The 13248-nt window shown below is 54.2% G+C and overlaps 1 protein-coding gene across 7 annotated transcripts; it reads right to left on the bottom strand.

Moving 5' to 3' along the window:
* Nucleotides 1-439: 439 nt before the first annotated feature.
* PBXIP1 (PBX homeobox interacting protein 1) lies at nt 440-13104 on the bottom strand. Of its 7 annotated transcripts, XM_063812899.1 has the most exons (12): nt 11624-11722; nt 11309-11531; nt 10025-10111; nt 8149-8275; nt 7825-7889; nt 7586-7751; nt 4493-4726; nt 4342-4365; nt 4002-4072; nt 3777-3908; nt 1932-3163; nt 440-1477 (listed from the first exon to the last, which is right to left on the bottom strand). In XM_063812899.1, exons 2-12 carry the CDS (start codon nt 11324-11326, stop codon nt 1384-1386), a joined length of 2250 nt encoding a protein of 749 aa, XP_063668969.1. In that variant the 5' UTR covers nt 11327-11531; nt 11624-11722; the 3' UTR covers nt 440-1383. The 7 variants fall into 7 exon arrangements, with proteins under 7 accessions (XP_063668969.1, XP_016783620.1, XP_016783615.1 ...); XM_016928131.4 differs by lacking the exons at nt 11309-11531; nt 11624-11722 and adding an exon at nt 12423-13104; XM_016928126.4 differs by having other exon boundaries at nt 11309-11749.
* Between the last annotated feature and the right edge of the window lie 144 nt (nt 13105-13248).

The raw sequence follows: 13248 nt of genomic DNA, 5'->3' as shown, positions 1-13248 counted from the left end.
AATACAGAAATCAGTTACAGCCCCTTCTAGAACCTGTAGTCCCCCGCCTCCTGCCTGAGCAGTCACACCACATTATTCTGTCTCCTGTACTTCCTGGGTATTTCCAGGGTCGTCAAAAAGCCCAGTGTATTGCCGAAGGGACTAAGGTTAGATCTCAGGAAGGACTTCCTAGAGAATAGCCAAGGGGAGTCTGGTCATCCTGGGAGAGCTGGCCAGTGGAGCAGGCGCTGGGGTCAGTGGGGTAGGGTCTGAGATTTTGGGGACAGTGAGTAGTGGGAGAGGCGAGGTCTGGAGCAAAATGGAGCCAGGGTGCCACCTAGTGGTTCCCTCACCTCCCCAGCCCCAGAAGCTCTTCCTTCTGGGCCTGGGTTCTTTTCCCTCCTCCACACCCTTCCCTAAAGAAGGCAATAACTTTTGAGTGCCCAAAACAGGAGAGGCATTTTTCTTGCATTGCTTTATTTAATCACTTCCCCAGCCCTTCCATCGCCTTTTTTGAGGATAAGAAACCCAAAGTTCCCAGAGATTAACTTGCCCAAGATTACTTAGCCTGGATTTGAGCCCGAGGCTCAGACTCCAAAACCCACACTCAATTTGCTACATCTCCCAGGGTTGGGGCCAAGGCAGCTGTGAGCAAAAGGAGAAGTATCAGCTTCTCAAGGGCCTAGGGTTTGTTGGAAGGGCAAGGCAAGGGCAAAGGGGGATACAGAACAAGGGGGCAAGTACCAGTGCCTGGGATGGACCCATCCATTCAGGCAGGGGGTGTGGGGTGTCCCCTGTGCTTAGAAACCACCTAGCATCATAGCTGCAACAGCACTTTATTGGGATCTGAGTCTACAGTTCACATAGGGAGGTGAAGCCGTGGGAGAAGCAGGGGTAAAAAAAAAAGGGGGGGGGGACTTCACCCCCTAGGGACAGCTGCTTCCAAACCTAACAAAACCCCAGGGTAAGTCCTCGTGCTGGGCCTCGAGCCAGCAACTCTAGTCAAATCCCAAGGCACCGGTCAGCATGTGGGTCAAGGGGCCCACTATGGGGACATACACTCAAGAGGATGAAAGCTCTTTAGCTTCAGAATCAGATTGCCTTCCCCAGACCCCACCCCAAAACAGGCTCCTCTCCCATCTCCCCCTTCACAGTGACAAAACACAAGCCCACATCCCAGGGCCTGGAGTATTTGCATGCATTTGCATAGACGGCAACGCAGGTCCAGCTAAGGCCTTTTTCTACATAAAGTGACATCAGTGCAGGGCTGGTGATTTTGCTCTACTGTGTGAAAGATATCTGAGGACACCAAACAAGCCAGGACAGAGTCCACCCTCCAGGAGTTAGATAACGCTGGGATCTTGGGCTGGGCCAGGCCAAGGCCATTCCCTGTGGGGCAGGGCGTCAGCCCCGGTGGTGGTGGTGGTGGCTATGGCTGTGCCCCTCCCTGGGCCCCGCAGCTCTTGGGCTCTGTGAGTGCTTGTCCTTCTTCCCTGACCTGTGGGGAGAAAGAGGCCTTTAGGGGACAATACCATGCAATGAAAACGGGTTCCCCAAGGAGAGAGGACCCTGCTCCTCCCAGTGAAGCTGACTTGAGCAGGCACCGCCAAGCATATGTGGGAAAAACCTGGTCTCCCAGGATAAAGGCTCCAGTCGGGGAGACAGGAAGATGGGGATCTCCCTCGTCCCCTGGGCCATGCAGGTAGAGGTAGGGCAGGGCAACTCAGGAGAAAGAATTCCCCTGCCCAAAAGGGGACTGCTCAGGACCACTCTGGGGTGGGCACAGGCAGCTTCCTATCCTCAAGGGAAGAAAGGAAGCGGACCTGAATGCCTTCTCTAAGGGAAGCCAGCTGGGGACCAAAAGTAAGGATACTCAAACTAATGATCCTTGCTCTTCACATCCTCCCAACTGCCTCTGTCCCACCCGACCCAACTCCCCAACAGCTGCTCACCTCTTCTTCAGTGCTTTGTCTCCAAAGAAGTGGCTGAAGATGAAGTCCTCAAAGTCATCTACTTCATCATCATCACCTGTCTGTTGCAGAGCCACCTCCTCCAAGCTGTCCTCCAGGGCATCCACAAAATCCCGGAAGCGGAGGCGGTCATGACGGAAGATGCCATCCTCACCAAAAAAAGCAGGTGAGAGGGGTAGCTCCTTGGTCAGCTGCCCAGCCCAGGGCAGCCGTGCCAGGTATGTTCTTAGCAGAGAGGCCAGCTCCTGTTGCCGCACTGGGGCTAGCTCTGTGCCAAAGAAAGTCAGGCCCTCCTGCCGGGCACACTCGTCCACACCTGAGCAGCCCTGGGGTGCCCGGTACTTGGGCCTCAACAGCTCTGCCCAGGATGGCAGGGGGTCATGGCTGTCCTTAGTCCCTTCCCTCCACCGAGGTTGCTTCTGCTTTTCTCCAGAGGAGTGGAAGCTACCACTTTTCCTTGGGGGTTCCTTCGGGCCCTGTCGCTTGCCCTCCTTCTTGCTCCCCGACTCCTCCACCCTTGGCCTGCCCTCCTTCCACCTTCCTGCTGGCTCCCTGTCCTCCTGACCTCCCCAGTTCTTCTTCCTTTCCCGGCCAGATTCTTCCTTCTTATGTTTCCAGTGCTCAGCCTTCCGGTCTCTCTGCCCATCCCACCACTTTTCCTTTCCACTCCACTCCCTAGAATTCTGGAAGTGGGACTTCTGGTGCCAGGCCTCTGAGGCATTGGCAGAGACCCCAGGGTCCTGGCCCCAGTTCTCCAGGCCCTGCAGTTTCTGGGCCAATCTGTGGCCCAGCTCAGCCAAGCCAGCACGAGCTGGGTCCCTGCGGCCGGCATCCTGCAAGCTCCTCTCCAGATCCTGCTGTACAGACCCCAGCAGCCGTCGCTGCCTCTCTAACTCTTGCCTTAATGCCTGTGCCTCAGCCTCCAGCTGTTCCTTCTGCTTCAGGAAGCTGAGTTCTGGCTCCTGCTCCCTGGGGCCTTGCTCCCTGATGGCCTTGTCACCCTGTGGGCCTCTACCCCCACTGAGGCACACCCCATCTGTGCCCCGGACACAGTCGGCCTCCAGCCCCTGGAGCCGGGCCCGCAGCTGCTGCAGCTCTGACTCCAGAGCCCGCTGGAAGGCTTCGCCCTGCTGCAGAGCCCCCCGGAGCTGGGCATTCTCCTCCTCTAGCCCTTTGGGCTGGTGCATCAGGCTCTGAAGCTCTTCCTTTTGGGCCTAGAATATGGTTTGGGACAAAGGAAGTCACAAAGAGTTCTTGTCAGGATAGCCCCAATGCCTTCTACCCCAATTCCATTCTATTATAGTGGGCAGGTGGCCTGAGCCCGTTTTATGGCCTGGAACACCCAGAGGATTTGGTTTTCATCCTCCACCCCATCTCCATCATGAATGAGACACAGGGATCCCCAAATTCCATCCTGGGTCTCGGCATCTACATCTTTATATAAGCACACACTTCCTAGATTCACCTAAGGATAGCCAATGTGTGGCTCTCACAGTCTTGTTTCCTGGAACAGTGTTAACTGATCATGGCACCTGGCATGTTCTTTAAATCCTTTTCCACACAGTGCTCCAGGCAGACCACACCAATCAATCACAGGTGATACCATGTATGTTTCATGTACCATGTGGAACAGGTATGCCAGCCCTGGCCCAAACCTTAGCACAAGGGATGTGAACCAAGAACTGGGAAGACGCCCTGACTATAGCTGGAGAGGGGAGGGTCAGGATGTGTGGGTAAATAGGAAACATTCCTTTTGGGGGAGGATGCTAGGACAGATGCCTGGCATAGGTGGGTTACCCTAGCCCAGCCCCTCCTGCCTGTGCCCACCTGCAGCTGGGCCTGCAGCAGCCGGATGTCCTGGTTCTCCTTGGCCAGCTTGTCCAGCAGAAGACCCATGTTTTGCAGGCTGGGGACACTGTCAGGAGGCACTGAGGCCTGCAGCTGTTCCCTTAGCCCATCCTGAGGGCAGAAGAGCCTGTTATGCCATGCTACCCCACAGCCCAGGTTCTCCCCAGCCAGGCCCCACCTGCCTCTGGAGACATTCACACATACCTGCCTGTCCCCCACAGCATCCAGCAGCTCGGGGTCTAGGAGGACCTGCCGCTCCACTTCCTCCATGGGCCCTGTGGGAAAGGGAAACCCTGAAACTGGTCCTGAGGCACACAGAACCCATTCTCCCCACACCCTCCCATTCACACAGCCACCACTCCTGCTCAGGACCCACCCTGTGGCTGAGCGGTCTGGTGAGATAAAGGGCCAAGGGGCACCCTGAACAGCTGACAAGGCCACTAACTGAGAAATAAATGTGAGCCCCCAGCACCCCTACTCCTGACCCAGAGAACCAGAGAACACATACAACTCCCCAGCACAAGACAGGCTCCTCCCTACTCACCAGTCTCAGACTCTGAGAGGCCACCTAAAGACAGAGACAGAGGAGTCTGATGAGGCCCTCAGGGAGGGGTGATGTGAGGTAAGGTGAGAACATGGCAGGAGGGCAGGCAGGCATGGAAGCCCAAAGCCCCAGCCTCAGAGGTACCACTCACCTGAGAAGAGGAGGACCCCCAGGCCAAGCAGAACCAGGGCCCCAAGGAGGCACATATTGAGGGAGATGCCCAGCTCCCCGCCTGCACCCTCACCCCCAGCCTGGTTCTCCACAGCCAGGGACACCATGGGCTGAGGTGGGCCGGCCTCCCGGCCCCGCCGTCTCCGCAGACCCTCCATGTCCACGTCGGTGTCATCCTCACTGCTGGAGCAGCGGCCCTCCTCCCTGATCCAAGCTAGGGGAAAGGACAGGGCAGGGCAGTGAGGTGACTGGAGAGATGGGGAGACACAGAGAGAGAGGGGAAGCAGAGGAAGGCACAGGGAGGGAGGTCGTCAGCCCTGACCCCAGAGAGGGGCACATGAAGACCTTGCCCACTTGCCCACTTCTGCCTGGGCATTGATGACTGTCCCTGCCCAGTCTGGAGGCAGGAGACCAGTGCTGTCAATCTACAAGCTATAAAAGCCATTTTCATCCTGAAAGCATCCTCCTTCCTCAGTGTGCGCTGTGCATCAAACTTCTGCAGCTATTACCACCCTCCTGGGTCGCCTCCAAACTCTCTGGCCATTCCTTCCCATTCTCCCTCCCTGGCTCTTCCCTGATCCTAAAGTCAGTGGTCTCCCTGGCACTATTTCAGGTTCTCTGCTCTTCTCACTGTACACATAGTCACAATTCTCTGACCCACACCACTGACACCCCCCTTCAGCAATGAGTCCTTAGTGTGTAACTCCTCACTTGGCCTCCCAGAGCTCCAAGCCTGTATGTCTGACTGCCTGCTGGCCACTCCCTCTGGGACCAAACATTCAACACACTGCCCTGCAAACTGGTTCTTTTCTGGTGTTTCCCCAATTCAGGGGAAGGCACTGCTTCCACCATCTAGCTAACCTAAGCCCTCCCTCTCCACCTCACATCCAGACAGTTTCACAGTTCTACACTTAAACATCTTGACAGTCCACCCCTGTTCACAACCCACACTGTACCTGCCTTAGTTCAGGTCTGCATCTTCTTTCTTTTTTTTTAATATTTATTTATTTTTATTTATTTTTATTTTTTGAGACAGGGTCTGGCTCTGTCGTCCAGGCTGGAGTGCAGTGGCGCGATCACAACTCACTGTAATCTCCACCTCCCAGGCTCAAGCGATCCTCCCACCTCAGCCTCCTGAGTAGCTGAGACTATAGGCATGCATCATTACACCCGGCTAATTTTTTTTTGTGTGTGTGTGTATTTTTTTGTAAAGATGGGGTTTTGCCATGTTTCCCAGGCTGGTCTCAAACTCCTGAGCTCAAGTGATCCACCCGCCTGGAACACCCAGAGGATTTGGTTTTCATCCTCCACCCCATCTCCATCATGAATGAGACACAGGGATCCCCAAATTCCATCCTGGGCCTCGGCATCTACATCTTTATATAAGCACACACTTCCTAGATTCACCTAAGGATAGCCAATGTGTGGCTCTCACAGTCTTGTTTCCACCTCCCATACCTGGAACAGTGTTAACTGATCATGGCACCTGGCATGTTCTTTAAATCCTTTTCCACACAGTGCTCCAGGCAGACCACACCAATCAATGACAGGTGATACCATGTACGTTTCATGTACCATGTGGAATAGGTATGCCAGCCCTGGCCCAAACCTTAGCACAAGGGATGTGAACCAAGAACTGGGAAGACGCCCTGACTATAGTGGGAGAGGGGAGGGTCAGGATGTGTGGGTAAATAGGAAACATTCCTTTTGGGGGAGGATGCTAGGACAGACGCCTGACCTAGGTGGGTTACCCTAGCCCAGCCCCTCCTGCCTGTGCCTCCCAAAGTGTGAGGATTACAGGTGTGAGCCACCACACCCAGCCTATTTTTATTTTTATTTATTTTATTTTATTTTATTTATTTATTTTTATTTTTTGAGGCAGAGTCTACCTCTGTAACCCAGGCTGGAGTGCAGTGGCACAATCTTGGCTCACTGCAACCTCCGCCTCCCAGGTTCAAGCGATTCTCCTGCCTCAGCTTCCCAGGTAGCTGGGAAGTAGCTGGGACTACAGGCGTGCACCACCACACCGAGCTAATTTTTGTATTTTTAATAGATACGGGGTTTCACCATGTTGCCCAGGCTGGTCTCAAACTTCTGACCTCAGGTGATCCACCCACCTTGGCCTCTCAAAGTGCTGGGACTACAGGCGTGAGCCACTGCACCCCGCCGCCTATTTTTATTTTCTTTAGAGACAGGGTCTCCCTCTGTTGCCCAGGCTGGAGTGAAGTGGGACGACCATGGCACACTGCAGTCTTGAATTCCTGGGCTCAAGCAATCCTCCTACCTCAGCCTCCCAAAGTGCTGGGATTATAGGCACGAGCCACCATGCCTGGCCCAGGTCTGCATCATCTTTGCCTGACCACTGCAGTTGCCTCCTAAATGGCCCCCAGGCCCTCCATCCTGTCACTCAACAGGGACCAATTCCTACACTCCTCTGCCACAAGCCTGGAACAGAGCTCCTTAGCACAAGACAGGTGGTCCCCACTCCTTTGCTGATGCTGCAGCCTTGGCCTAAAACATTCTCTTTTCCCTGGCCTACGTACCAAAAGCCTACTCTGTGCTCAGGGCTCCACTCAAATGTCACCTCTCACTGTCCCAGCCTCTCCCTTGCCCTCAACCAGTCCCCTGACTGAATGGCCTCTCCCTCCTTTGGGAGTACCTTAATTACAGTTCTGTACCACTCTTAGGTCTGATATGCACCTTGGCTCAGTCTGATCTGCCGCTTACATAGGCGGTAACCAACCATCTTCCCTCTGCCCAGGCCCAGGGCCAGCACAAGGAAGGGACTCCAGAAATGAGGGTTGAATTCTGGAAGCAAGAAAAGAGGAGGTCCCCATGGCAGAGAGGAAAGAGTCAACCAGATGTGGGCCCTGCCCCTTACCAGCAGTGTGACCTTGGTCAAGTCATTCAACCTTTCTGGGCCTCAACGTCCCAGGGGTAGTGGTGAGAAAGGAGAGCACCAAGCTGCTCAGCCCTAGGGCCTGGACCACAGCATGTGCTCAGTAGTGATGGCTGATCCCTCTCCCATACCTTCTAGAAGGAGAGTGACAGGAGAGGCAAGGAAGACTCTCACCTGCTTTGGGGGTTGAAGGCAGGCTCTGTGGAGGGCTCTGGCCTTCCAGGTCCTGTGTGTCTGGTCCCAGGCCTGTCACCACAGTGGTCTCCTGCAGGTCTCCCTGGACTACTGTGTCTCCTGGGCCAGGAGGCTCCACACCACAAACATCACCTTCCAGGGTGCCCTAATGCAGATGCAGCAGTGAGCAGCTGCTAGCCCTCCCCGCCTCCCTTCCTTCCCACAGCGAATCTCCTCACCTTGACCTCAGTCTCCTCTGTTAGAATGCTGCCAGACTGAGGGCTTTCAGTCTGGAAGAGTGTCCCTGTGGTAGGAGAAAAGGCCCAGAAAAACCCACTGCCCCAGCTGAATTTCCTTTGCAGCCCTCTGTCCATCCCACGGGCCCCTACCAGGTTGGAAGAGGCAGGAAAAAGCCAGGATGGAATGAGAAAAGGAGTTTGTCAACTGAGATTAATGGAGGAACTAAAACGAACCAGCCTCCCTTTCTCTGAGGAAACTGAGAAACCCCAAAATATGGAGAATAGCTTTGTCCGGTAAGCTATGTCCTAAGCAGGGCCCAGTACCTTCTCCATCCATGGTCCCAGCTAATTCTTTCCCATCTGCCTTGGAGGGGCTGTGAGGGGCCTGCAGGGCTCTCTCAGATTCTGGGTCCATCCTGGATGCCGGGCCCAGTGTCTCCACTGGCAGGCTCTGGGAGGAGAAGTGCAAGGAGAAGGGCTGCACCCAAGAATGGGGCCCCAGCCCACATCCCAGAAACACACACGTTCAGTCATGAGCTGGCCCGAAAAGGGGCTCGGGGCAGCACCAAGTGCTCGGCATTCCCCAGCCTCACTCACTGCGAGGAGGAACTTTCAGGGGCCAGGTTTCCGCTACACAGCGCCGCACCACCAGACCAAGGCACTGGTTGCAGTACAAACCTGGTGCCCCGCCTCCAGGAGGTAAGCTAGAGCCTACGTTTCCCTCCCATCAAGATCAGCAGCACTTCCTTCCCCACAGATGAACAACCCAGATATTATAATATTAAGGGTGGGAAGAAGGCAAGAGAACAAAGTCCCCTGGGTGCCCACGGGTCACAGTTATGCCTCCCAGGGTGTCCCTGCAGCTGCCCTCTCAACTGGACAACTACTTACATCTCTCAAGCCTTTCTGGCCTTTCCCGCTGGCCCCTGACACTCCCCCGACACCCGTCTCCCAGCAGCTGCTCACAGAAGCCCAACCCACCCCAACCACAGACAGCCTGTCTCCAGGGCACTCTCAGCCTGGACATCCAGCCCTGGCCACACAGCCTCGGCCTCCTCCCTCTGCCTACTCCCCTTCCACAGGGCCCTGGCCTGCCACCCGCCCCGTGGCTCCAACTATCCCTCTGAGAGTAATGCGTCACCTTAGTTGTGTCTTTGCTATTTTCAAAACATTTTTATTCTCATGGTCCCCCCTACAAGGCAAAAATCATGATGCCCGTTTTACAGGAGAGGACAGAGAGGTGAAATGGCATGCCCAAGGTCCCCCAGCTGTCAACAAAGACACCTCAACAGGAGGCCAGGGCTCTGAGAGCCTGGTGACCGTCTGCTCATACCTGCCTTCCCTCTGCCAGTGAGCCCCAGTCCATTATCTTGCTCCAGCGTCATCCCCAAGGTCAACTCTTTACTCCCAGCTGGGTTCCTCAAGGGCACCTCAAACTCAACATGTTGAAACTGAGCTTCTCTCCTCCTCCCCTCCTGGTGGCTCTAATATACAAAGTCGCTACGTCTTGGAACTCTCAGAGATGCCTTTGACAAATTTTTGCCATCCCTTCTCTAGCCACTCAGTTCCCCATCCTGCCAACCCCCTTCTCCCTCCTCAGTGGGCTTCTGCCCCACCAGCTGCTACCTGGACTGCTGCAGGGGGTCTTTGAAACACTCTCTTCCTGTTCCCACCCAGCATGCACAGTGGCTTCACCCTCTGCCTGAGACAATGATTGTCCTGATCCCTCTAACCCAAAGCCCCACACTGATTTCCCATCAGGATGAGGCCTGAAGGCCTCAGCCAGGCCCTTCAGGTCTCTTCCAGGGGTTCCCAGGCTCTGTCCCCAACCTCACTCCAACACTGGCTCCAACCCACATCTCCACATCACCCATGGGTGTCCCACAGTCTCCCCCAGCATGGCGTTCCCCACTATCGCCTCGGGACCTTTGTTCACATTGGTCTCTCCATTCAAAATCCGTCCCTACTTGTCTCAGCTTACCCAACTGGTCCCTTCCTTCATGGCATGGTCCAAGTGCCAACACCTGACCCCTGGGGCCTGATCTACTTCTTCCTGCTACTGGAATTCCTCTAACAGCCGGCAGGAAGTGATGTAGGTGACCATCAGGACTAAGGAAAAGGACCCACCAAGAAAGAAGCCCAGCACTTCAGAAACACCCCCCAACCCCACCCCCATGGTTCCCAGGCCCGCTCTTCCTACCTCGGAGCCAGCAAGCACCCAGCTATTATCAGAGTCTGGGCAGGAGGCCATAGTTGCTGAGGTCCCTGAGGCTGCTGTGGCTGCCACCTGCAGAAGAAAGCTCTCTTAAGGATGGGAGCTCCCTTCAGGAGGGGCAGAATGCAGAAAGCAGCCTTGGCTGGGTTCCAAGGTTCAAGTGCTGGGCAGCAGCCTCCAGAACCAAGCCTGGTTCCAGTCCTTCTCTCCCTGACACCCCAGCTCTTCTAAGCAGTATTTGCCTTGCAAATCAGAATCTGCCAACACCCACAGAGAAGCCAGCCTCTCCCAGGGACCAACAGGGCCTTGGAAAACTGAACTGACCTTGAAAGGTCAAAGTAGCATAGGCTGGAAAGGCTCTGGGGAATTCCAGTCCAGCCCCCTGACATTTGAGTCAGGGAAGATGAAGCCCAGCAAGGTTGACAGACTTGACTTGCCAATAAGAAGACTTGTTAATAAGAAGAGCAGGGAAACAACACAGCCCTCCCTTCACAACACCAGGTACCTACACAATCACTACCTTCTCCCCCAGGACCTGGAAGGGAAGACTCAATGGCCTCCTTCAGCCCTAAGTGTCCCAGCACTTGCCCAGCATAAGTCCTTGGTATGGTCTAGTTCAGTGGTTCTCAATCTTGGCTGCACATTGGAATCACCTGAGATTTTGATTCAATTGAGTTGGAGGGTAGGCCCGGGCGTGGGTCTTTTAAAAAACCACTCAAATGATTCTCATGCGCAGCCAGGGTTAAGAACCACTGGCATAGCTTAGATCCACCTGGATGCACCTTTTATAAGTCTCCTCATCACTCTCAGTCTCCATCCTAAATTCTGTTTACCTTCTTAGTAATCGCCAGAGTTTGGTCTTAGGGAACTTGAAGGTGACTGGGAAAATGGATTTATGGCAACTATCATGTATATATACATCACTTTATAGCTTGCAAAAAATAGACAAAAATCAGGGCTATGGTCCTGCACCCGGTTAATCTGCTCTGACTTGACAGGGATAGGGAAGGGAATCACTCCAGTTTCCAAAGCCTGACTGACACAAAGCAGGGTAAGAAGAGAGGGATCCGCCCCTTCATCCAAGGCTAAAACAGTTCCCTCAGGCAGCTCCTGTTGGGACCAGGCATAAAGGTGGAAGGACAGATAAGCTGACCTCTCAAGAGTACTGGATTGTGATCCCTCAGAACAGGATAAATGACTGCTTCCCGAGCACTTTATAAGAAAACTCAGGAAAAGGGAAGTGAGGCTGGGAGAGTATGGCAGTTTTACCTTTGAAACCAACCACATTATCCCCTTCTGTTTGAGCTGTTTTCAAGTCCTGCGTGGTGCCCTAAGTAACCTCCTGTGGCTCCTGCCAGTCAAGATCCAAGTCCTGGATAGGTCTTTCCCAATGCCCATCCTCCCAGACACATGCACCCATTCCACACGGAGACAGGAGAATGGCTGCAATGACCTCCCTGTACCAAATCCAACAGGACACCCTGGCATGCATCTGTAAGTATCCATAGAGCCATGGCTGTTCAGCCTTCCGCTTGTGGCTCCACCCCCGCCCTTGTTATCATCTCCCCATCCCCAGTTGCTGACTGTTAACAGGTGGTGGCAGGAAGGAAGTGGCAGCAGCTTGGGCTGAAGTCCCTGTTTATCCCTAGCTGTGTGTGCAGCCTGCTCAGGTCCTCTAGAACCAGGCACCATGGCAACCACAGTGATGTCAGACCCACTGTCTCCATGGAAACCAGCAAAGGTATTTGGGTCAACAAAACAAATACTTATGAGACCCAAATAGGAGACACTCTGAAACTCCTATACTCTGGGTTCCAAACCCTGATACCTCTTTCTTGGTTAGGTTAACCCAGGGTTCAAAAAAATACCTCTTCTCCCAAGCCAGCATCTCACTGCCTTATTAGGAAGTTCCTTCTGCTGTCTAATCTCCACCCTTCCCTGCTGTGTTTCCAGATCTTTTTCTTTTCATCGACCTTCTGGAAGAAAACCCACCTCCACTCCCTCCCTCCACCCCCTTCTTTTCATTCAGGCAGGATTCAACAAACACCTCCTGTAAGGATTATGACAGAGACTTCTGCTATTTCTAAAAAACAGCTAAAGGGGGAGCTCTCCCACTCAGTATAAAGCTAGGAAGTCTCGCCTCTAGTTAATTTAAACTCCTCTAACAGTTGCTCCTCCAAACCGCTAAAGCAAAGGATCTAGGGCCACTTGCCTGGGGTACCCAGAGCAAGTTCCTGTTGTGTTAGCGTCGGCACCTGGCCTTCCTCCCCCAGCCCAGAAATGAAAAGCAGCTCATTCCTTCTAGATTAGTTCCGCCTTCCCTTTTCCTTATTCCACCCCCTTCAAAGCGAATCTGTGGACCCCTTCCCAGCTAAGGCATTACCTGAACCAGCTCTTGCTTCGGTCTTCAGCTTAACTTGTTGCAGGCTTCCCTTTGTTTGCAGCCCGAGAAGAAAATCATGTGACCAGAAACTGACCAATGAAAAGTCAACTTCCCCAAGGGGGCGGAAACTTTTGGCCAATAAGAGCAGGAATTGAGAGCCAGGGGAGGGGAAGGGAGGTCTAGCGACACGGCCCTAAACCTGGGCTTACCTCCTGGTGGGCGACCGGGGTCCCAGCTAACCGAATCCTGAGTTTCCTGCCCTTCTTTCCCAGTGTCTAAACAGTTTCTAGAGGGAACCCCCCCAAACTAAGAGAAAAGCAAACGGTGCCGTCTTCTGAGATGACGAAGACAAGGGGCCAGGTTGGCCCCAGGATAGACAGAGACAGCTGTGAGATGGGGGAAGGGAGAGGGACAGGTCGCAAATCCAGGGTGTGGAAATAGCCCTCCTGCCATTCTCCCCAATCTGCTCCAAAACAGACTGCTTAAAAGATGCCGTTGCTACTTTAAAAAACGGTTGGGGGACGGGAACGATCTGAAAAACATCCCAAAATGAAATTTGCTAGAACAGAAGCAGCCCCTCCCCTCACCCTTAGAGCGACACTTGCTCCCTAACCCAAACAACTGGGAGGTGGGTGGGGTGCTAAACCCAGAAGAGCTCAAGCACTTGTCTTCCAGAGGCTTTGGTGCCAAATCCGCCTGGCTCCAGGCCTGGCCCAGGAATATGCTCAAAAAGGAAACTCAGTTTCTCACAGTGGAAACACAGGGGGATGGGCGGGGAAACACAGGCCTCCCTTGGCTCAGCAGCTTATACCAGGGTCAGCTCAGG

The sequence above is a fragment of the Pan troglodytes genome, chromosome 1, assembly GCF_028858775.2.
Source record: "Pan troglodytes isolate AG18354 chromosome 1, NHGRI_mPanTro3-v2.0_pri, whole genome shotgun sequence".
Lineage (NCBI taxonomy): Eukaryota > Metazoa > Chordata > Mammalia > Primates > Hominidae > Pan > Pan troglodytes.
The sequence above is the reverse complement of the archived record's forward strand: the minus strand, read 5'-3'. Positions and strand labels throughout refer to the sequence as shown.